This window comes from Biomphalaria glabrata, chromosome 2 (genome assembly GCF_947242115.1).
Source record: "Biomphalaria glabrata chromosome 2, xgBioGlab47.1, whole genome shotgun sequence".
Lineage (NCBI taxonomy): Eukaryota > Metazoa > Mollusca > Gastropoda > Planorbidae > Biomphalaria > Biomphalaria glabrata.
The window spans coordinates 64,430,286-64,456,181 of NC_074712.1; the positions used below are offsets into that span (position 1 = coordinate 64,430,286).

At 37.0% G+C, this 25,896-nt stretch overlaps 1 protein-coding gene across 1 annotated transcript in view; it reads right to left on the bottom strand.

Annotated features, from left to right (window-relative positions):
- Window positions 1–2,320: 2,320 nt before the first annotated feature.
- Window positions 2,321–25,896, bottom strand: part of LOC106051686 (adenosine kinase-like) — a 45,834-nt gene continuing 22,258 nt past the window's right edge. Inside the window, exons 10-15 of the mRNA XM_056021260.1 lie at window positions 24,949–25,119; window positions 23,712–23,747; window positions 19,127–19,138; window positions 13,630–13,753; window positions 7,502–7,597; window positions 2,321–2,692 (exon numbers count right to left, since the gene is read on the bottom strand). Of these exons, the coding sequence (XP_055877235.1) occupies window positions 2,436–2,692; window positions 7,502–7,597; window positions 13,630–13,753; window positions 19,127–19,138; window positions 23,712–23,747; window positions 24,949–25,119 (696 nt within the window). The 3' untranslated portion in view covers window positions 2,321–2,435. The remainder of the gene's footprint in view (window positions 2,693–7,501; window positions 7,598–13,629; window positions 13,754–19,126; window positions 19,139–23,711; window positions 23,748–24,948; window positions 25,120–25,896) is intronic.

The following is a 25,896-nucleotide window of genomic DNA, read 5'->3' on the forward strand; positions in this document are numbered from 1 at the left end:
TATTAGACAGAGCTTGGCTATGTTTGAGATTTGAAAGAGACTTAAGACTATTAGACATAGAGCTTGGCTATGTTTGAGATTTGAAAGAGACTTAAGACTATTAGACAGAGCTTGGCTATGTTTGAGATTTGAAAGAGACTTAAGACTATTAGACATAGAGCTTGGCTATGTTTGAGATTTGAAAGAGACTTAAGACTATTAGACAGAGCTTGGCTATGTTTGAGATTTGAAAGAGACTTAAGACTATTAGACAGAGCTTGGCTATGTTTGAGATTTGAAAGAGACTTAAGACTATTAGACATAGAGCTTGGCTATGTTTGAGATTTGAAAGAGACTTAAGACTATTAGACAGAGCTTGGCTATGTTTGAGATTTGAAAGAGACTTAAGACTATTAGACATAGAGCTTGGCTATGTTTGAGATTTGAAAGAGACTTAAGACTATTAGACAGAGCTTGGCTATGTTTGAAATTTGAAAGAGACTTAAGACTATTAGACATAGAGCTTGGCTATGTTTGAGATTTGAAAGAGACTTAAGACTATTAGACATAGAGCTTGGCTATGTTTGAAATTTGAAAGAGACTTAAGACTATTAGACAGAGCTTGGCTATGTTTGAGATTTGAAACAGACTTACTCTGCTAGTTTAAGATTTGATCCAAGTCTCGCAATTTTGTTCTCTATTTTTTTGAGTACTGTGCGAGTCCCCCTCCCCCCCCCCCCCCAAATCGTAGGCCCTAGGCAGCGGTTCTCAACCTTTTAAGCTCGACGACCCCTCTACATTCTCCCACTCTGCCGCGAACCACACACACACACTCACATACAGCAATAGAAGAGTAGGCAATAACAATTCATTTTTTCGATGGTATTAGGCAACCCCTGGCGAATCGTCAATCGACCCCCAAGGGGGTCGCGACCCACAGGTTGAGAACCCCTGCCCTAGGCGGGTGCCCAGTTTGCATATACACGTACCTAATTGATTCGGAAGTAAAACGGTTACACACTCAACCAATATGTTACAATTTGACGATGTCATGTTATTAAGAATAAGAAAATTAAGATTCTTTTATTTGGTCCAAACAAAAGGAAAACCCGTTTGACTGCTACTATAATAGTAATGATGCTAATTTAAAACATGCCCGCACACAACCATTGCTTGATGAATTGTGTGTCTACTCCTCGGTGATGACGACAGTTGAGAAGAGAGCTTTACGATCATAAACATCTCCTTCGTCCCTAAATAATCAGCAGTGATTCGATTTACGTGTCTCGAATGCTCCTTCTGATTTGAAGAGAATAACATCTAAGCCCAAACTTTCCACAGGAAAGTGGCAGGGGGACAGGGTTCGAACCCGGGACGATCGTGACAACAATTATAATGATATTTTGGATGGCTCTTTATTCCAAGTTTCAGTGAAAAAGTTGGTGTACTTTAATGTCCCTTTCAGTTTACATGGAAATACTTGGCCTTCATGTGGGTACGAGAAAGAGAGAAAACACACACATATATACACACAGAGAAAAAGAGAGCGTGAGAAAAAGAACAAAAATGAAATGCCAAGTATCTGACACAAAGGTAATTAGCGAGACTACATTAGAGCAAAAGATTGGGCAGAACTTTTTTTTTACTTGATTGCATTGGTGGCCACAGCGCGACTGTATTTCTTTATCTTTATAGTAGGCCCTAAATTACAAATGAAAACTATTCTGTTATTTCAAACAAGAAGACGAAATGTGTATACAAGACAAAACAAGCTGGTCAAACACATTGAAAAGAAAACAAAATGTTTAAATGTTGCTTTTTAGTAGGCCTAACAGTAATACCTAAGTATTAAACCTTTCATTAAAAGTGGAAAAAAAAAATACAATTTTAAAATGTTACTATCTAGAATACCTAATAGTAATACCTAAGTATTAAACATTTCATTGTCATGCCACAGACACAAGACATCTAATTTGTTACTAATACATCTGCTATACCGGGTATTACATATATATATGATATAACTTATTTTACATCCGACAGACTTCTAATGCATTGGGCTTATTTCACGTTCATCTGGCATATTTCAGGTGCTTTGAGCATACAGATAAAGTACCTTTGAAGAATTTAAAATACATCTAACACACTTCGAATGTATACGTTCAATATATAGGATATCTTTCATACAAATATACACCATTTGAAACAGAATTCAATAGATTTAGCTGACCAATCTCAAAATATATGATCTACACTTACACCAATGACGATCACATAACTTGTGTGGTATAATAATTGCTGCCTTCATAAGCTAATTGAAATAGAACTCAAAAGTGTCGTGTAAGTCGTAAGCACATTTATTTCCCTACTAACAAAGACGCTACAATCGTTTAGTAAGTAAATAATACTTCTTAGAAGACAATCGTTATTCTCAGTCGTTCAGTAGGTGTCTGTCATTAAGAAGATATAGTGGCACCCTCTTCCATGTCTTGCAACTTCCACGGCGTGTGGAAAAAAGAGATGGCCATATTGCTAGCGCATTTCCGGTTTTTTTTATAATCTGTAAGGTGAAGGTCAATCCATTCTTCCAGACGTTGAATTTTATTTTCAGGGAATTTCACCCCGATCTGACCTGCCACCATACTGCCACAAAAGAAGCCGTAGTCCAAACAAAGCTCGACAGTGTAACCTTGAATTAACATGGACAAGAAACCTAGAAAGAGAAGAAACTGCTAGCATAAGTAGCATAAGGATGGCTGCCTGGTCGTGCGGTTTGCGCGCTGGACTGTCGTTCGGATTAATCGACGGTCGAGGGTTCAAACCCTGCCCGCTCCCATCCCCCGTCGTCCTGCGGGAGGTTTGGACTAGGAAGTAAACTATCTTCAACTCTGAAGGAACATCCGAAACATGTAAAACAAACAAGTGATAGGTCTTTGGATAGTGCAGGGGCGGACTGGGTGTCAAAATTTGTATACTATCCGGCCCATAAATTGTACGGACATCCAATTATAGGCTTATCTGTCCTCAAAATCGTTACGTTAACTTTGATAATGTATCGATAACTGTACACATATATAGTTGAATACAATGAACACTAGATCTATATCATAAGAAATATGTTGCTTGTTAATCCTTTAAAAGGATTAATCTTAGCCTACTAGTAGCACTGTCTACAGATGTAAGCTATTACATTATTTCCGTAAATGTGTTAGATTAAATTAGTAGGCCCTATTACATTGTAAAGTCTGTAAAAGATTTTTAAAAATAAATAATTCGCTCTGAGAGCCCCCTTTTTATAAGAGAATACTATAAAACCTTAAAAAATTTGAGAATACTATAAAACCTTTAAAAATTTGAGAATACTAAAAAACCTTTAAAAATGTAATAGCCTACGTGCCACAGTGGCATCCATGCGACTCTTATCTTATAATGTAGTAGTGACTTCAAAAAAAGATGATTATTGGGCGATTGCCCGAATGCCCATATAGCCAGTCCGCCCCTGGGATTGTGTGTGCGACTTTCTGATGTAACCATGTGTAAAGGTGGGCGTATTGTTTGTGTATGCTGAAGAGATTCTGATGAAACTATGAGATCTGTCGTAGCTCAGTTAACAAATAGGGGAGTGTTGCTTGAATAGATGAGAACAAGCGAGAGATGGGTGACAAAAGGAGGTCCATTTTTAGTGAGTCAAATTTTTTAAAAAGAATCATTACAAATCTTATAGCAACTCTCTCTGTCTGGGTGGATCTTGTAGACGTTGTTTCTCCATTTTCTCATTCTTGGATCAATTCGAAACTTAGCACAATTATTCATTGTCGATGACAACACACGAATCAACAAAAAAAAAAAAAAAAAAACACTCATTAATCGTTATATAGAAAATGTACTAAGCTAAGGGAAGATAAGCCGTGCAAAAATTTGAAACTAACAATCAAATGTTATATATTTACAATTACTTGAATAGCTCAGTGGCTAGATTGTAAGTCATCCGTTGTGGTGGCTAGAGTTTGAATTCAGGTTCCAGCAAGTTTTTAAATTAAAAAAAAAAGTTTTTGAAAGGAAGCCTCCCCTATGCATTTTTAAAAAATCCCCCTCTTCACATAATAGATTATAGGTCCCAAATACGTCAGGGACTTTTACGAAGTGTTGTTTAGAAATGTTACTAAGCATTTCTTCTTCAGTACAGAGGCTTATATCTTATCTTCTTATCTTATATAATACAGACGTTACTTCAAAAAAGAAGATGGTTACGTCCTACGCGTCATGCATTTAGTCATGCATATTAACCAATGACTTAAATTCTGCCAAGTCACTGGTTTTCCTGGCTAGCTCAGGCAACCCATTCCATGCTCTAATAGCACTAGGGAAGAAGGAGTGTTTGTACTAATTTGTCCTAGCATATGGGATGAGGAATGTGCCTTTATCTTTGTGTCTTTCAGAGTATTTTATTAAATTTTGTATTTGAAGATTATGGTTCAGTGTTTTATGTATGATTGCTACTTTACTTTTGAGCCTTCTGTCCTGAAGGCTTTCTAAATTTAGTGATTTTACTAATGGTGTTACTCTAGTCAAATGTGAATATTCATTTGTTATGAATCTCACTGCACTATTTTGTGTCTGTTCCAGTTTCTTAATGTTTTCTTGAGTTGAGGGGTCCCAGACGGAGGATGCATATTCTATTATTGGTCTAACCAAGGTTAAACAACATTTTAATTTTATGTTCTTATTTGCTTTTTAAACAAACTGGTCACTGAACAATTATAAGTAATGGATGGCTGCCTGGTGGTGTGGTTTGCACGCTAGACTCTCGTTCAGATTCATCGATGGTCCCGGGTTCAAACCCTGCCCGCTCCCATCCCCCGTCGTCCTGCAGGAGGCTTGGACTAGGAAGTAATTATCTTCAACTCTGAAGGAACATCCGAAAATTATAAAACATTTTTTTTACAAGTAATGACTTTTTCCCCCCTTTCATATTGTGACACCAACAAATCGATGCAGAGACTTTTTGGTTTTAGTCTACATTGGTTCAGAGCCGCCTTTGATAATCGGAGGCCGTAGGCGAAGTGACTTTGGTGGCCCCAAATGAAATAAAAAAAAAAAACAAGAAAAGAAAAAGTAAAGCCAACAAATAAAACTTTATTTATTAAAAACCTGCTAGTCTATATCTAAATTGACAAATAACTAAAATTCATATATCGCAATTTCCGTAGTAGAGACAGCGTTAGACTAGCAAACAAAGTCACTCTGCTCTACTAATACTATGTTTGAGATCAGATCCAAGTTTAGTAGGCCTAATTTTTTCTCTAAAATATATATTTTTTTTAGTTCTGTCCTAGGCCCCCACCAATTGGAGGCCCTAAGTGGCTGCCTAGTTTGGGGCTAAGGCCGCAATACTGATCGGTTGTACAACGACAAGTCTCTACTAACTGCTAAAACCAGTCGGCTCCACACCAGTTGACCCATAAGCAGTCGGCTAATTTCTACATCGGTCGTTTGGTTTCGCCACCAGATAACCAGTTGGATCCAGCATCTTTCATGAGTAGTTAGCTAATATTGATGAGTAGTTAGCTAATATTGATGAGTAGTTAGCTAATATTGATGAGTAGTTAGCTAATATTGATGAGTAGTTAGCTAATATTGATGAGTAGTTAGCTACTATTGATGAGTAGTTAGCTACTATTGATGAGTAGTTAGCTACTATTGATGAGTAGTTAGCTACTATTGATGAGTAGTTAGCTAATATTGATGAGTAGTTAGCTAATATTGATGAGTAGTTAGCTAATATTGATGAGTAGTTAGCTAATATTGATGAGTAGTTAGCTACTATTGATGAGTAGTTAGCTACTATTGATGAGTAGTTAGCTAATATTGATGAGTAGTTAGCTAATATTGATGAGTAGTTAGCTAATATTGATGAGTAGTTAGCTAATATTGATGAGTAGTTAGCTAATATTGATGAGTAGTTAGCTAATATTGATGAGTAGTTAGCTAATATTGATGAGTAGTTAGCTAATATTGATGAGTAGTTAGCTAATATTGATGAGTAGTTAGCTAATATTGATGAGTAGTTAGCTAATATTGATGAGTAGTTAGCTACTATTGATGAGTAGTTAGCTAATATTGATGAGTAGTTAGCTAATATTGATGAGTAGTTAGCTAATATTGATGAGTAGTTAGCTACTATTGATGAGTAGTTAGCTAATATTGATGAGTAGTTAGCTACTATTGATGAGTAGTTAGCTAATATTGATGAGTAGTTAGCTAATATTGATGAGTAGTTAGCTACTATTGATGAGTAGTTAGCTACTATTGATGAGTAGTTAGCTAATATTGATGAGTAGTTAGCTACTATTGATGAGTAGTTAGCTACTATTGATGAGTAGTTAGCTACTATTGATGAGTAGTTAGCTACTATTGATGAGTAGTTAGCTACTATTGATGAGTAGTTAGCTACTATTGATGAGTAGTTAGCTACTATTGATGAGTAGTTAGCTAATATTGATGAGTAGTTAGCTAATATTGATGAGTAGTTAGCTAATATTGATGAGTAGTTAGCTAATATTGATGAGTAGTTAGCTAATATTGATGAGTAGTTAGCTAATATTGATGAGTAGTTAGCTAATATTGATGAGTAGTTAGCTAATATTGATGAGTAGTTAGCTAATATTGATGAGTAGTTAGCTAATATTGATGAGTAGTTAGCTAATATTGATGAGTAGTTAGCTAATATTGATGAGTAGTTAGCTAATATTGATGAGTAGTTAGCTAATATTGATGAGTAGTTAGCTAATATTGATGAGTAGTTGGCTAATATTGATGAGTAATAGCTAATATAGTACAACAGTATAATCAGTTGTCTACAGCATTTATCTACTGACACTGTCTAACACTTTGCTTACCCTCACCAATAGGCCCATCTCTGCAATATCTTACCTGTAATGTGGCAACGAGCTATTGGTCTAAACTGCCCATAGGCTGCGACGCCTCAGGTCAGTGTTCAGGGCTTCTATAATGCTTGGTTTCGTTTAAGCACTATTAATTAGCAAAATAGTCTCGTCGTCCCCTATAAATTAAAACTAAAACTCCACAAACTTCCCGCTAGTGGCTGTCAGATATGTTGAATTACCTCCCTTATCTATTCAGCTCTTCTATGCTACCTTCCCCAGCCAGTTAACTTTGCTGTTACCTCCCCTAGCCAGTCAACTCTGCTGTTACCTCCCCTAGCCAGTCAACTCTGCTGTTACCTCCCCTAGCCAGTCAACTCTGCTGTTACCTCCCCTAGCCAGTCAACTTTGCTCTTACCTTCCCTAGCCAGTCAACTTTGCTGTTACCGCCCTTAGCCAGTCAACTTTGCTGTTACCTTCCCTAGCCAGTCAACTTTGTTGTTACCTACCCTAGCCAGTCAACTCTGCTGTTACCTCCCCTAGCCAGTCAATTTTGCTGTTACCTCCCCTAGCCAGCCAACCTTGTTAAACCATACACTTAGAAAATCATTTTAAATTACAGAATTATATTAAATTACCTCCAATAAAAGCTTGGTGAGTTCCATACATATCGACTATCTGAGTGTTCTTAAAATAGTATGAACTATACTTGCCAGTCTGTTCCTTTTGGATATCTGCCATAAGATATATATACATAGAGAGAGAGAGATCTACATCTATATTATTTTTTTAAAAAGGTGTGTCAATAAGCAGTAATTCATTGGGAGGAGGGGAGATAATCCAAAGGTAAGTCCTAGTAAACTCGTCCAAGATGTGACACAATGTGTAAGTGAAAGTTATATCTCTGTGCAGTTGTGAATTAATGCGCTCTTCCTTGACCTTTGAACTCACTGACACTGGTTATTCAACCTGTGTCTGATCTCAATAAATTATGACTTATATAATAATCTAGAACAGTGTTTCTCAAACTTTTTTGTCTGCCGGCACAGTAAACAAACTACAAAAATTTCGCGGCACACCACGAAAAGCAACAGTTGTTTTATAATAAAAAAAAAATGATTTGACCTGTTTTTAAGTATTATATTTAATGTGAAGGGTGTGCCTGTTTTTGAGAGCAAATGCGATCTAATCGAGGCTCCAAAGTCGACAATCAAACTCGCATTTCATCGTCTATTGTAAGAAGTCTCTCTCTTTTCTTAGATTTGATTTCAGTCAGTGCTGAAAATCAAAACTCACAAAACCATGAAGATGCGAATGGAAGAATTATTTTGATTGCTTTTAAACTGATTGCAGGATATAACTTGCTGATTGAAATCCAAAACACATCCAGGCTTTTCTCGGCAAAACTTGACTTAAGATTTGCATCATTTTTTAAATCAATGAGCTGCTCTTTTTCTTCAGTTGTAAGATTTGTAGCTTCATTGTTTCCAAATGGAGAGCTGACCCATCCCTATTCATGACTTCCTACTGTTAGAAAGTAATGCTGCAATGCTGACTGCAGGTGTTTCAAAGTGTCCAGAATTTTGGGGGTGATTTCTTTATTTGAAGCACATTCATTGTAAGTTGGAAAGCAGTCCTTTCGAGATCTTACTTTGCCACAAAGACAATCAATTTTTCACCAAATGATTTCAGTTTTGATGATGCAATGATGATGGTTTCCGATGGTCCTTGAAGACAAATTCAATGAATTTAATTTGTCAAATAAGTCAGAGAGAAATGTCACCTTAACCCACCAGATCTCGTCATGAATGGAAAATCCAAAGTCTTTTGTTTCAGCCCCCAAGAATGAAATTAGCTCAGCCTTGAGTTGGATGACACGCTTTAACACTTTTCCCCCTGGATAGCCAACGAACGTTGGTGTGATACAGGAGACATTTGTAGTCTGAATCAATTGCTTCATAGAGCTGAGAGAAAAGTTGGGAATCAAGCGGTCGAGATATGAGGAAGTTTACAACTTCAATCACTTGATCCAGAACAGACATCAAATCTTTCGGCAAAGATTTGAAGGCAAGAGCTTCTCTGTGGATCATGCAGTGAACAACTAATACATTTGGATTTTCTTGACGCAAAAGAGTGACGAATCCCTTTCTATTTCCCTGCATGGAAGGACAGCCATCGGTGTAAACGCTGACACAGTTTTTCCACTGTAGTTTGAATAGCAAAATGTTTTCGTTCACCACTTAAAAATATCTTCGCCTTTGGTCGTAGTTGGTAAGTCTTTGCAAAATAAGAATTCGTTGACACATTTTTCATCCATTATGAACCGAATAAAAGCTAGCAGCTGGGTTTTGCCACTAACGTTAGTGGATTCATCAACTTGAAGAGACCACAGCAGAGACACTTCATCGTCACTTACGTCGAAGTGTTCGCAGATTTGATCTTGTAAATCTGACGATAAGTCTTCAATTCTGCGCAAAATAGTACCATTTGACAAAGGAACTTTTTTAACTTTTTCGGCGGCATCGGGTCCAAGGATAGTTTCAACAACTATTGCTAAAGCTGGTGCAATGACTGATTCAGCCTCTGTGTGTGCTTTCTTGCGTTTTGCTAATAACTGAGCAACCTTATAACTTACAATCAATCCCTTTTCTGGCAGCTTTAGGTAGTTCGTAAGTTTCTTAGCTTGTTTATTTTGTTGAGCCCTGATGTTTTCGAAGTATTCTTTCGGTTGCGCTTTTACAGCTGGATATTTTGTTTCCAAGTGTCTCTTCAATTTGATTGGAACAAGCGCCTCATTCGACAGAGTTGCATTGCAGATCAGACAGAATGGCAATGGAGCATCTTCAGGTCCAGAAGATATGAAACCATATTCGATGTAATCTTCTTTGTACCTTCGTTTGGTTCCTTGCTTTTCATTTAAGGCTTTCTCAGTTTCATTCTTGCTAACGTATTTCTCCATGGATAACAATGAATGATGCTTATTGATAATTTGTTACTATTAGTATACACCTACACAATTTACACGAAACAAATCGCTTATTATTATCGTTACCAATTCAAGAACTGCTAAGGCGGCCTACATTTGAGTCATTATAATAATAATATATGTATAGTTGACAATTCCATAACCTGAAGAGCTAACACCCCTTTCCGTCAATATGGAGCGCTCCACTTCTATTACTGGTCGTTGCAAGTGGGGATGTATGTCATCGCAACGTAAAATAAACATTTAATAGTAGGCAGATCTGTGTAACGCTGCACGTGTGGAGTTCTGAAAACTCCCGCGGCACACCTGCAAATCTTCGGCGGCACACTAGTGTGCCGCGGCACACAGTTTGAGAAACACTGATCTAGAATCTCTATTGTATTCAGGGCCGGTCCTAGCGATTGCGGGGCCCTATGCGAGACTAATTACGCGGGGCCTAGTCTGGGTGGTAATAAGGATAAAAAGTGAAAATTAAGATTTTGTATTAGAAATTAAATTTGGCTTTGCATTTTATTCATTCTTTTCTAAGTACAAAATTGCGATCAAGTTAATTTTACTTTACCAATCTTGCAACCTATGACATATTTATATGCCAGTGACAATAAAAGTAAATACGTATTGGAACTTCTGGTCAAGGGGAAAATTCGTCCGATTATTACATTTTATTACATGAAAGCTGACAATGTGGGGTTTTTTTTATCGCGCGTAGGAATGGCGTTTTCCATAATGAATGACACACACAAATGGTAATTTTGTCTATTTTTCATGAGATTTTTATGAGTTTTCAGGAAATTTTAATAAGTGCAGGTTATTTCCAGGAGTTTTTCGTATATATTTTGCAATTAATAATTGCACATAAAATTAGCGCGTGGGGCCTATGAAAGCGCGGGGCCCACTTCGACCGCATAGGTTGCAGTGGCCTAAGTCCGGCCCTGATTGTATTACAGGCGTAATTGTAGAGTACACGCAGCACACTCAGTTTGTCTGCCAAACAAATGGCAAGAACACGATGTAACGTTGCATTGATGCAATCAATAAATCCCAAGGGTGTATGGGGTATCTAGGAGGGGTAGCACCTCTAGTGGACAGGCAGTCGTACCCTCTTTTTGAGGGTAGCTTGGCTCACTCTTGGTCCCCACTCGGTACCCAACTCTCACCTGTGGCTCCCAGAAGCTGTAGCATGCGCAGCGGCCACACCCCGGAAACGGCTTTGACTGGCCGGCTAAACCAGGTAGAGGGTATCTGACGTGTCCATGGCACTCAGTACACTGAGGTTCTGTCAAACCTAGCATGTGAAGTCTGGACTTGGCGGCCTGTGCGTAACGTCACAAAACTAGACTAATCGGACAAAATGGCAAGTACCAGCACAGTGTTGTGGAGTACTCAAGAGCAGGACAAGACACATAGAAAGTCTCTGGTCATCCACTGCACCCAAACTTGTCCCCGGACGTCTTGACCAAATCTTGCTTCCGGAAAAGGACGGGTTTTAGGGCGAGAGAGTGAGGTCGACGTGTTGCGCAAATCTTTCTCACTTTAATCCAAATTCAAGCACAAGTCACTTGTCATCCCCCCCCCCCCAACATAGATAGAAATCCCAAGGGGAATTATAACACATTGGGTATCTTAAAGGCCCTGAAAATAACAAAGAAGATTTCTGTTTCCATTCAGAGATAGAAATTATACAACATAACATATAACTGTATAATAAAAATATAAAAGAAGATATAACGGTACAATGTAATGTTTCCTCTTTTATTATGGCGTGTAGCTGGTGTAGGACTAATGAGTTAATAAGGTTACAAAGTTGGCATCCGTTTCCCATTATACCGTGACATCAAATTAAATACAAAATCTCCGTTTCCCTTTATACCGTGACATCAAATTAAATACAAAAATCTCCGTTTTCCATTATACCGTGACATCAAATTAAATACAAAATCTCCGTTTCTCATTATACCGTGACATCAAATTAAATACAAAATCTCCGTTTCCTATTATACCGTGACACCAAATTAAATACAAAATCTCCGTTTCCCATTATACCGTGACACCAAATTAAATACAAAAATCTCCGTTTCCCATTATACCTTGACATCAAATTAAATACAAAAATCTCCGTTTCCCATTATATCGTGACATCAAATTGAATACAAAATCTCCGTTTCCCATTATACCGTGACATCAAATTAAATACACAATCTCCGTTTCCCATTATACCGTGACATCAAATTAAATACAAAATCTCCGTTTCCCATTATACCGTGACACCAAATAAAATACAAAGTCTCCGTTTCCCATTATACCGTGACATCAAATTAAATACAAAAATCTCCGTTTCCCATTATACCGTGACACCAAATTAAATACAAAATCTCCGTTTCCCATTATACCGTGACACCAAATTAAATACAAAATCTCCGTTACCCATTATATCGTGACATCAAATTAAATACAAATTCTCCGTTTCCCATTATACCGTGACACCAAATTAAATACAAAAATCTCCGTTTCCCATTATACCGTGACACCAAATTAAATACAAAATCTCCGTTTCCCATTATACCGTGACATCAAATTAAATACAAAATCTCCGTTTCCCATTATACCGTGACACCAAATTAAATACAAAATCTCCGTTACCCATTATACCGTGACACCAAATAAAATACAAAGTCTCCGTTTCCCATTATACCGTGACACCAAATTAAATACAAAAATCTCCGTTTCCCATTATACCGTGACACCAAATTAAATACAAAATCTCCGTTTCCCATTATACCGTGACATCAAATTAAATACAAAGTATCCGTTTCCCATTATACCGTGACATCAAATTAAATACAAAAATCTCCGTTTCCCATTATACCGTGACATCAAATTAAATACAAAATCTACATCGTGCCATTAATCTATTGTGACGTAAGCCAAGGGACAGAATTAGAAAAAAAAAAAGACACACACATACACAACTTTTTTGGCCATTTAGACCTATGTCATACGTACAAGGGATCAGATAAATGATACTAACAAACTCAGACCCTAAGACATAACATGCCCTTAGTGAGATAGACTTAGGTCATAAATGATTTGTGGTCAGATACAATTCTATGCCCCCTCCCCCCCCCCTTTTTCAATCGCAACAATGGATCATCTCTTAGAAAGGAGATAAAAGCCTGAGCATTAGCTAAGGTCGGAACGATGTCGCCCACACAGCCGGCACCTTCGACACAGCAGCCCCCCCCCCCTTCAACCTCTCTCCACGCAGATGCTGTGTCCAAATTAACCGTAGGTGCCGATACAGTTTGCAATCAGCGACGTCGCAGGTTCTGCCAGGGCGTAGCACTGAATGCTGTAAGCTCCCCAAGCGTCTACGGGCTCCTTATTTTTCCTCAGGGTTGACTCTCCGATTCCTTTCTCATGTTTGGGTAAAGTTGCGAGGCAGCAGAGATTTGAATACATGTTTTCCTTCTCTTAACGAGACACACCTGCCCGAAGCCACTGGTTTAGGCGCCTATTGCTGTCCTTTGCCCTTTTCCTGTCAGTGATAATTCCAAGACCTGAGCTACACGTGAAGGCCAGAAGTTGCACTGATTGTCACAGACTATTTGAAATGCATTAGAAGAGTAGAGTAGTGAATATCCATTAACACTTCTGGCAATAACAACCTTACGGAACCACCAAAAACAATCAAGTATTAAAATACCTGTGAAATTTCTTTTTTTTTTTAAACCATTAACATTAAATTATGGTCTTACAGAAGTCCATTAAGCCAGAACATACCTGTGGTCAGAGAGGCTTCCTTTAAGCCATCACATATAACTACCAGACATGTTTTCTTGGAGAAAGTCTTAAGCCATCCAGCTAAAATTTTAGGTAGTTGGTTGACCGTCTGGAAACACTGAGGCTAGGAATAAAACTAAGACTTATACATTATTCAAATTAACATGGCAACATTTCTTAGATTTTATGTAGACCCATCTTTTTATCTTATAGATGAATGGGTTGGAATTGAATGGGTTGCCTGAATCAGGCTAGGAATAAAACTAAGAGGCTTATACATTATTCAAATTAACATGGCAACATTTCTTAGATTTTATGTAGACCCATCTTTTTATCTTATAGATGAATGGGTTGGAATTGAATGGGTTGCCTGAATCAGGCTAGGAATAAAACTAAGAGGCTTATACATTATTCAAATTAACATGGCAACATTTCTTAGATTTTATGTAGACCCATATTTTTATCTTATAGATGAATGGGTTGGAATTGAATGGGTTGCCTGAATCAGGCTAGGAATAAAACTAAGACTTATACATTATTCAAATTAACTTGGTAACATTTCTTTGATTATATGTAGACCTATCTTCTTATCATATAGGTGAATGGGTTGGAATTGAATGGGTTGCCTGAATCAGGCTAGGAATAAAACTAAGGCTTATACATTATTCAAATTAACATGGCAACATTTCTTTGATTTTATGTAGACCTATCTTCTTATCTTATAGGTGAATGGGTTGGAATTGAACGGGTTGCCTGAATCAGGCTAGGAATAAAACTAAGAGGCTTATACATTATTCAAATTAACATGGCAACATTTCTTTGATTATATGTAGACCTATCTTCTTATCATATAGGTGAATGGGTTGGAATTGAATGGGTTGCCTGAATCAGGCTAGGAATAAAACTAAGACTTATACATTATTCAAATTAACATGGCAACATTTCTTTGATTTTATGTAGACCTATCTTCTTATCTTATCTTATCTTATCTTATATAATACAGACGTTACTTCAAAAAAGAAGATGATTACGTCCTACGCGTCATGCATTTAGTCATGCATATTAACCAATGACTTAAATTCTGCCAAGTCACTGGTTTTCCTGGCTAGCTCAGGCAACCCATTCCATGCTCTAATAGCACTAGGGAAGAAGGAGTATTTGTACAAATTTGTCCTAGCATATGGGACGAGGAATGTGCCTTTATCTTTGTGTCTTTCAGAGTATTTTATAAAATTTTGTTTTTGTATTTGAAGATTATGGTTCAGTGTTTTATGTATAATTGCTACTTTACTTTTGAGCCTTCTGTCCTGAAGGCTTTCTAAATTTAGTGATTTTACTAAAGGTGTTACTCTAGTCAAATGTGAATATTCGTTTGTTATGAATCGCTCTATTTTGTGTCTGTTCTAGTTTTTTAATGTTTTCTTGAGTTGAGGGGTCCCAAACAGTGGATGCATATTCTATTATTGGCCTAACCAAGGTTAAATAACATTTTAGTTTTATTTTCTTATTTGATTTATAAAAATTTCTTTTAATAAATCCTAATGCTTTGTTTGATTTTTTTGTAGTTTCATCAATATGTGGATTCCATGACAGTTTTTCATTTATTATAACACCTAGGTATTTTGCGTTTTTAGTCTGTGTTACTGGTTTGCCATGAATAAGATAAGTGGAATTAATTTGTTTTAGTTTTTTTTGTTACTCTTAACAACTGACATTTTTCTGGGTGGAAAGACATACTCCAATTTGATTCCCATTTCTGTAATTCATCTAATTCTCTTTGTAAAATATCTGTGTCTTGTGTTGTTTTTATTGTTCTATATATTATGCAATCGTCTGCAAATAATCTGACTTTTGTTCCTGAAGTAATGCAATTTGGTAAATCATTTATGTAAATTAAAAATAGTAGTGGACCCAAGACTGTTCCTTGAGGTACACCTGAGTTTACTGTTATCGGTGTTGATTTAGAACCATTTATTATTACAGTTTGTTCTCTCCCTATTAGAAAGTCTTTAATCCACTGATGCAGTGGACCATTAATGCCGAAATATTTTAATTTTTTAAGCAAACTATGGTGGTGAACTTTGTCAAAAGCCTTAGAAAAATCTAGTAAGATAGCATCTATTTGTTCACTATTATCTAAACCTTTTGAAAAATCATCAATTAGTCCTATTAGTTGTGTTTCACATGATCTATATTTCCTAAAGCCATGTTGGTATGGTGTGAGGACATTATGTTTGTCTAAGTGGTTTATGATGTTGCTACATATTATGTGTTCTAGGATTTTACATGTGATGCTGGTAAGTGATACTGGTCTGTAGTTTCCTGGGTCAGATTTTTCTCCTTTTTTAAATAGGGGGGTGACATTAGCTTCTTTCCAGTCCTTTGGTACTCTGCCCTGGTTAAGTGAAGCCTGAAAGAGTATTTTGAACACTGGGGCTAGCTCATTACTTAGTTCTTTGAGTAATCTAGCTGGAATACCATCAGGTCCAGAAGCTTTATTTGGTTTGGTGTTGGTTAATAGTTTTTGAATTCCATTTTCTTGTACTACTATATCTTCTATGTTGTCTACTTGGTTCAAATTCAGTAATATGTCTTTGTCTCCTGGGGCTGAGAATGCTGATGCAAAGTATTTGTTTAGAATGTTTGCTTTAGTTTCATTATCATTATGTATTATGTTATGTTCATCTTTTAATGGCGCTACGCCTGTTGTTTCCATTTTCTTAGACTTAATGTATGACCATAGGTTTTTGTTGTTATCTTTAGATATTACATTGTTTATTATAGGTGAATGGGTTGGAATTGAACGGGTTGCCTGAATCAGGCTAGGAATAAAACTAAGAGGCTTATACATTATTCAAATTAACATGGCAACATTTCTTTGATTATATGTAGACCTATCTTCTTATCATATAGGTGAATGGGTTGGAATTGAATGGGTTGCCTGAATCAGGCTAGGAATAAAACTAAGACTTATACATTATTCAAATTAACATGGCAACATTTCTTTGATTTTATGTAGACCTATCTTCTTATCTTATAGGTGAATGGGTTGGAATTGAATGGGTTGCCTGAATCAGGCTAGGAATAAAACTAAGAGGCTTATACATTATTCAAATTAACATGGCAACATTTCTTTGATTATATGTAGACCTATCTTCTTATCATATAGGTGAATGGGTTGGAATTGAATGGGTTGCCTGAATCAGGCTAGGAATAAAACTAAGACTTATACATTATTCAAATTAACATGGCAACATTTCTTTGATTATATGTAGACCTATCTTCTTATCATATAGGTGAATAGGTTGGAATTGAATGTGTTGCCTAAATCAGCCAGGAAAACCAACGACTTAGCAGAGTTTAAGTCATTGATTAACATGCATGATTAGATTGACACATGAATTGCGTAGGACGTAATTATCTTCTTTTTTTTTTAAGTGATGTCTGTAATAATAGTAATTTATAAGATTGATTGATTGATTACCGAAAAATTACGTGAATCTCATACGGCTTTCGGTAATCATTTTACTCATCAGACGATGACGAGTGTCCGAGTGAGAAAAGTTCTCTATTGGTGACAAGATCTCTTAATGTTATTCCTAGAATTCTTCTCTTAATGTTAATCCTAGGATCCTTCTCTTAATGTTATTCCTAGGATCCTTCTCTTAATGTTATTCCTAGGATCCTTCTCTTAATGTTATTCCTAGGATCCTTCTCTTAATGTTATTCCTGGGATCCTTCTTTTAATGTTATCCCTAGGATCCTTCTCTTAATGTTATTCCTGGGATCTTTCTTTTAATGTTAATCCTAGGATCCTTCTCTTAATGTTATTCCTGGGATCCTTCTTTTAATGTTATCCCTAGGATCCTTCTTTTAATGTTAATCCTAGGATCCTTCTCTTAATGTTATTCCTGGGATCCTTCTTTTAATGTTATCCCTAGGATCCTTCTCTTAATGTTAATCCTAGGATCCTTCTTTTAATGTTAATCCTAGGATCCTTCTCTTAATGTTATTCCTAGGATCCTTCTCTTAATGTTATTCCTAGGATCCTTCTCTTAATGTTATTCCTAGCATCCTTCTCTTAATGTTATTCCTAGGATACATCTGTTAATGTTATTCCTAGGATCCTTCTCTTAATGTTATTCCTAGCATCCTTCTCTTAATGTTATTCCTAGGATACATCTGTTAATGTTATTCCTAGCATCCTTCTCTTAATGTTATTCCTAGGATCCTTCTGTTAATGTTATTCCTAGGATACATCTGTTAATGTTATTCCTAGGATCCTTCTGTTAATGTTATTCCTAGGATACATCTGTTAATGTTATTCCTAGGATCCTTCTCTTAATGTTATTCCTAGGATCCTTCTGTTAATGTTATTCCTAGGATCCTTCTCTTAATGTTATCCCTAGGATCCTTCTCTTAATGTTATTCCTAGGATCCTTCTGTTAATGTTATTCCTAGGATCCTTCTCTTAATGTTATTCCTAGGATACATCTGTTAATGTTATTCCTAGCATCCTTCTCTTAATGTTATTCCTAGGATACATCTGTTAATGTTATTCCTAGGATCCTTCTCTTAATGTTATTCCTAGGATCCTTCTCTTAATGTTATTCCTGGGATCCTTCTCTTAATGTTATTCCTAGCATCCTTCTCTTAATTTTATTCCTAGCATCCTTCTCTTAATGTTATTCCTAGGATCCTTCTCTTAATGTTATTCCTAGGATACATCTGTTAATGTTATTCCTAGGATCCTTCTCTTAATTTTATTTCTAGGATCCTTCTCTTAATGTTATTCCTAGGATCCTTCTCTTAATGTTATTCCTAGCATCCTTCTCTTAATGTTATTCCTGGGATCCTTCTCTTAATGTTATTCCTGGGATCCTTCTCTTAATGTTATCCCTAGGATCCTTCTCTTAATGTTATTCCTAGCATCCTTCTCTTAATGTTATTCCTGGGATCCTTCTCTTAATGTTATTCCTGGGATCCTTCTCTTAATGTTATTCCTGGGATCCTTCTCTTAATGTTATCCCTAGGATCCTTCTCTTAATGTTATTCCTAGGATCCTTCTCTTAATGTTATTCCTAGGATCCTTCTCTTAATGTTATTCCTAGGATCCTTCTCTTAATGTTATTCCTAGAAGCCTTCTTTTTTCAACCTTTATTGATGATTTCCACCTCTCTCAATCGTATGTGGCTGTTAGGACGATGATAGTATCGATGAAGTGGATCTTGGTCTCCAGAGTGATTGATTTGTTTGTCCAGATATGCTGAAGACGGCTCCTGGTTTCCCTAGCAGACATGCAACATCGTGATATTTCTCCATCGCTTGCGATAACGCTTCCTAATTAGGTGACCTGTTCTATCTGTCCGGCAATAATTAGCAGTATTGATGGCAAGTGAACTATGAATTGGTCTGGGGAACATTGTCAAATGAATCTACAAACAATTAAAACTAAACTGGATTTTGGTTTCAGTTTGCTAATACTATTTCTACTCACCAGTTTACTGGCCTGTGAAAGAAAAAAAAAACATAATCGGATCAAGCAAAAAAAGACTACTTTGTTAGACTGAAGGTAGCAGATCTCAATAGGTAACACCCATTTGGGGATGATACCAAAGTAGAAAAATGTAAACGTTTGAGAACCACTGCGTTAAATAGTAACTTCAGTTCGTTACAGGCACATGGAGCTCGTATTGCTTGGTCTTTTGCCTTTGTATTGCAGGCTAAGCTTAGCGTGTAATCATTTCTTTCGAGGCGTTTTTTTTTCCTCTTTTTAATTAAAGAATCGCCGCATATTTTACGGTTGTATATCTATCAAGGCTAGCTGGTCGTGTGGTTTGCGCGCTGGACTGTCGTTTAGATTTATCGATGGTCCTGGGTTCAAACCCTGCCCGTCGTCCTGCGGGAGGTTTGGACTAGGAAGTTATTATCTTCAACTCTGAAGGAACATCCGAAACAAATAAAACCTTTTACAAAACAAACAAACAAACAAGGCACATTCCTCGTTCCTTATGGTAGGACAAATTTGTACAAATGCTCCTTCTTCCCTAGAGCTATTAGAGCATGGAATGGGATGTCTAAGCTAGCCAGGAAAACCAGTGACTTGGCAGAATTTAGGTCGTTGGTTAATATGCATGACTAAATGCATGACGCGTAGGACGTAATCATCTTTTTTTTTGAAGTAACGTCTGTATTATATAAGATAAGAAGATAAGATAAAATAGTAAAATAACTTAGCCCACCGGGTGACACATACCCTAGCGATGCTGCTGCCTCAAGCTATTGGAAACTGATAATAATAATAAAAATATATTTGCCCGAATTTACCATAATTTGACTACCATTGGAAGACAATACCTTTCTAGGCTTTGAAAAATTAGCGTAAATCTATATAGATGTAGTCTTTCAGCTTAAACTGACGAAATGCGCTTTACCAGAAATGTGATCTCTTTGTTTGTTTGTAAAATGTTTTACATGTTTCGGATGTTCCTTCAGAGTTGAAGGCTTTATAGCATTTGACAACCGCATGGTCATGTCCACCGCTGTCCTATCATTGACATTTCCGTATCTGCTACATCGGAAGCCAAGCGCTTTACCACTCAGCCACCTCGCCCCTTCCCGAGCCGCAAATAACAACACGATGTTTGTTTTGTAAAATGTTTGACATGTTTCGGATGTTCCTTCAGAGTTGAAGATAATTTACTTCCTAGTCCAAACCTCCCGCAGGACGACGGGGGATGGGAGCGGGCAGGGTTTGAACCCGCACGACCGCACGACCAGGCAGCCATCCAAACAACACGATGACAACACGACGACAGCATGATGACAACACGATGACAACACGATGACAACATGATGACAACATGATAACAACACGATGACAACGTGATGACAACACGATGACAACATGATAACAACACGATGACAACATGATTACAACATGATGACAACATGATTACAACATGATGACAACATGATTACAACATGATAACAACATGATAACAACTTGAAAACAACGTGATGACAACACGATGACAACATGATTACAACATGATGACAACATGATTACAAGATGATGACAACATGATAACAACACGATGACAACATGATGACAATATGATGACAACACGATGACAACATGATGACAACATGATTACAACATGATGACAACACGATGACAACATGATTACAACATGATGACAACACGATGACAACATGATGACAACGTGATGACAACATGATGACAATATGATGACATCACGATGACATCACGATAGCAACTTGATGACAACACAATAAGAACATGATGACATCACGATGACAACACGATAACAACACGATGACAACACGATGACAACACGATGACAACACGATGACAATATGATGACAACATGATAACAACACGATAACTGCATGATAACAACACGATAACAGCATGATGACAACACGATAACAGCATGATGACAACACGATGACAACACGATGACATCACGATGACAACACGATGATAACACAATGACAACAAAATGACAACACGATGACAATATGATGACAACATGATAACAACACGATGACAACATGATGACAACACGATGACAATATGATGACAACATGATAACAACACGATGACAACACGATGACAACACGATGACAACATGATGACATCACGATGATAACACAATGACAACACGATGACAACACGATGACAACACAATGACAACACGATGACAACACAATGACAACACGATGACAACATGATAACAACACGATAACTGCATGATGACAACACGATGACAACACGATGACAACACAATGACAACACGATGACAATATGATGACAACATGATAACAACACGATAACTGCATGATAACAACACGATGACAACACGATGACAACACGATAACAACACGATGACAACATGATGACATCACGATGACAACACAATGACAACACGATGACAACACGATGACAACACAATGACAACACGATGACAACACGATGACAATATGATGACAACATGATAACAACACGATAACTGCATGATGACAACACGATGACAACACAATGACAACACAATGACAACACGATGACAATATGATGACAACATGATAACAACACGATAACTGCATGATAACAACACGATGACAACACGATGACAACACGATGACAACACGATAACAACACGATGACAACATGATGACATCACGATGACAACACGATGACAACACAATGACAACACGATGACAACACGATGACAACACAATGACAACACGATGACAACACGATGACAATATGATGACAACATGATAACAACACGATAACTGCATGATGACAACACGATGACAACACAATGACAACATGATAACAACACGATAACTGCATGATGACAACACGATGACAACACGATAACAGCATGATAACAACACGATGATAACACAATGACAACACAATGACAACACGATGACAATATGATGACAACATGATAACAACACGATAACTGCATGATAACAACACGATGACAACACGATGACAACACAATGACAACACGATGACAACACGATAACAACACGATGACAACATGATGACATCACGATGACAACACGATGACAACACAATGACAACACGATGACAACACGATGACAACACAATGACAACACGATGACAACACGATGACAATATGATGACAACATGATAACAACACGATAACTGCATGATAACAACACGATAACTGCATGATGACAACACGATGACAACACGATAACAACACGATAACTGCATGATGACAACATGATAACAACACGATAACTGCATGATGACAACACGATGACAACACAATGACAACATGATAACAACACGATAACTGCATGATGACAACATGATAACAACACGATAACTGCATGATGACAACACGATGACAACACAATGACAACATGATAACAACACGATAACTGCATGATGACAACACGATAACTGCATGATGACAACACAATGACAACACGATGACAACACGATGACAACATGATGACATCACGATGACAACACGATGATAACACAATGACAACACGATGACAACACGATGACAACACAATGACAACACGATGACAACACGATGACAATATGATGACAACATGATAACTGCATGATAACAACACGATAACTGCATGATGACAACACGATGACAACACAATGACAACACGATAACAACACGATAACTGCATGATGACAACACAATGACAACATGATAACAACACGATAACTGCATGATGACAACACAATGACAACATGATAACAACACGATAACTGCATGATGACAACACGATGACAACACAATGACAACACGATAACAACACGATAACTGCATGATGACAACACAATGACAACATGATAACAACACGATAACTGCATGATGACAACACAATGACAACATGATAACAACACGATAACTGCATGATGACAACACAATGACAACACAATAACAACACGATAACAACACGATAACTGCATGATGACAACACGATGACAACACGATGACAACACGATGACAACATGATGACAACACAATGACAACATGATAACAACACGATAACTGCATGATGACAACACAATGACAACATGATAACAACACGATAACTGCATGATGACAACACAATGACAACATGATAACAACACGATAACTGCATGATGACAACACAATGACAACACAATAACAACACGATAACAACACGATAACTGCATGATGACAACACGATGACAACACGATGACAACACGATGACAACATGATGACAACACAATGACAACACGATGACAACATGATGACAACACGATAACTGCATGATGACAACACGATGACAACACGATGACAACATGATGACAACACAATGACAACACGATAACCACACGATAAGCCTTTAAACGCCCTTCTGACAAATGAATGGCTAAAGAAACATTTAGCAGCCAGTAAATGCTAATTCTTATGTATACAGATTTAATAATAGTAATGAAAAATTATACTTTAATTTCTATAGTGGTTATAACAAACATAATGCAAGCTTAATGCGCTAGGAGAAGATAACTACTTACTGGAATTTCGTACATTTTGATCATAGCGCGAGCACTCTGTGAAACATTAAAAGAATTATCCTTAAATACATCATTCCAATTTGCACTGCTATTTAAACAATCAATTACAGTCAAGCTGTGAATCATTTAACAATCACAAAGAAGCTGTCATTCAGCCAACAATCAGACAGAAGCTGTCATTCAGCCAACAATCATAAAGACGCTGTCATTCAGCCACGACAATCACAAAGAAGCTGTCATTCAGCCACGACAATCACAAAGAAGCTGTCATTCAGCCACGACAATCACAAAGAAGCTGTCATTCAGCCACGACAATCACAAAGAAGCTGTCATTCAGCCACGACAATCACAAAGAAGCTGTCATTCAGCCAACAATCACAAAGAAGCTGTCATTCAGCCACGACAATCACAAAGAAGCTGTCATTCAGCCACGACAATCACAAAGAAGCTGTCATTCACCCACGACAATCACAAAGAAGCTGTCATTCACCCACGACAATCACAAAGAAGCTGTCATTCAGCCACGACAATCACAAAGAAGCTGTCATTCAGCCACGACAATCACAAAGAAGCTGTCATTCAGCCACGACAATCACAAAGAAGCTGTCATTCAATCCAACGTATTATTCTAACAAGAAACGAGTTAAATGAATCAACCATCTTCGGAATCAAAGACATTGCCATCATTACATGTACTATTAATCTGTACTTTGTAGAAGATATATACTGGATTAAGCCTTATAGCATTTGACAACAGCATGGTCATATCCACCGCTGTCCTATCATTGACATATCCGTATCTGCTACATCAGTGATGCTCAAACTAAGGCCCGCGGGCCATATTCAGGGTGCTATGAGCCCCCTGAGGCTTCTCTTCACACTGCATAATGACGACGGTAAGGCTCGGTTTCAGTGTACTCAACCGAGACCAATGGTTATAGAAGGCCTGTATACAAAGTCACGAGCTGTGACGTGGCAACAAGATATTGGTCTAAACTTCCCCCACTGGTTGTGACGTCGCAGGACAATGTTCAGGCCTTCTCGACTCAACACGTTTTTGAACTGCTCCTTTTTTTTTGTTCTTAGGCCGAAAAAGGTTTCGACACCACTGACCTATGTAAATAACTCATAGCCTACATCTCTGCACATGCTGATAAAATATCTGAATCAATGGAATCCTCTCTCATTATAGAATCTTCCCTGGACAAATTTTCACGTTATGAGTTGATTTGTTTACCTGCTTGGTCATGAACAAAACATCCGTAAAAGCCAAAATAGTTTTGAGATCATTCTTGATCTGTGCAAGGATTTGGGCATTGTATAAAGAGACACAGAAAAGCTTAAAACTGGCACTAGAATAGTAAGCTAATTTTTTCACAGTTGCTGGCATCATGAAGATACTGTTGTCCTGAAATCAAATGAGTTAGAAGAACAGAGAATAACATAAATACATTATTTTAACTCTTTCTCTCCTAACTGACGATGCCAGCGTTGATTCCACCAGAAAGTGGTAAATAATTACGGAGAGAAAGAGTTAAAATCCTTTTTAAAAAGCTTATATAAGGGGAACTGTTTATTTCAAATAATGTAGAAATTATTTTCATTATTCGATATCAAACAAAATAATTTGTTATCAATAATGAATTGTCTAATTGGTCATTTTTTAAAATTGATTCGTGTTTTGTTAGGTACAACAAATCATTGTTTAAAGCCTTAACTTGATTTGATAATGGCTGTGAGGAAATAACGTGTACAATTATCTTAGGGTTAAAATCCTACATATTTAGCCATATCTGTGAATACTGAAGGATTAATTTTCCTTATTGGTATCAAACAAAATAATTATTTACTTGATTTGATAATGGCTGTGATGGAATAACGTGTACAATTATCTTAGGGTTAAAATCCTACATATTTAGCCATATCTGTGAATACTGAAGGATTAATTTCCCTTTTTGGTATCAAACAAAATAATTATTTATCAGTACTTAATTGACTAATTGGTTAATTTTTTAAAATTGATTTGTGTCTTGTCTATGTCAATGAAAAAAAAAATGCAGAGTTTCAACTTGATCCGAGAATGCATGTGGGAGAAGTATCGTGTACACGGTAACACACCTTTTAACAGACAGACAAACAGACAGAGTTGATATAAGCTTTGTAAATAGGTCACTAATTTAAACTA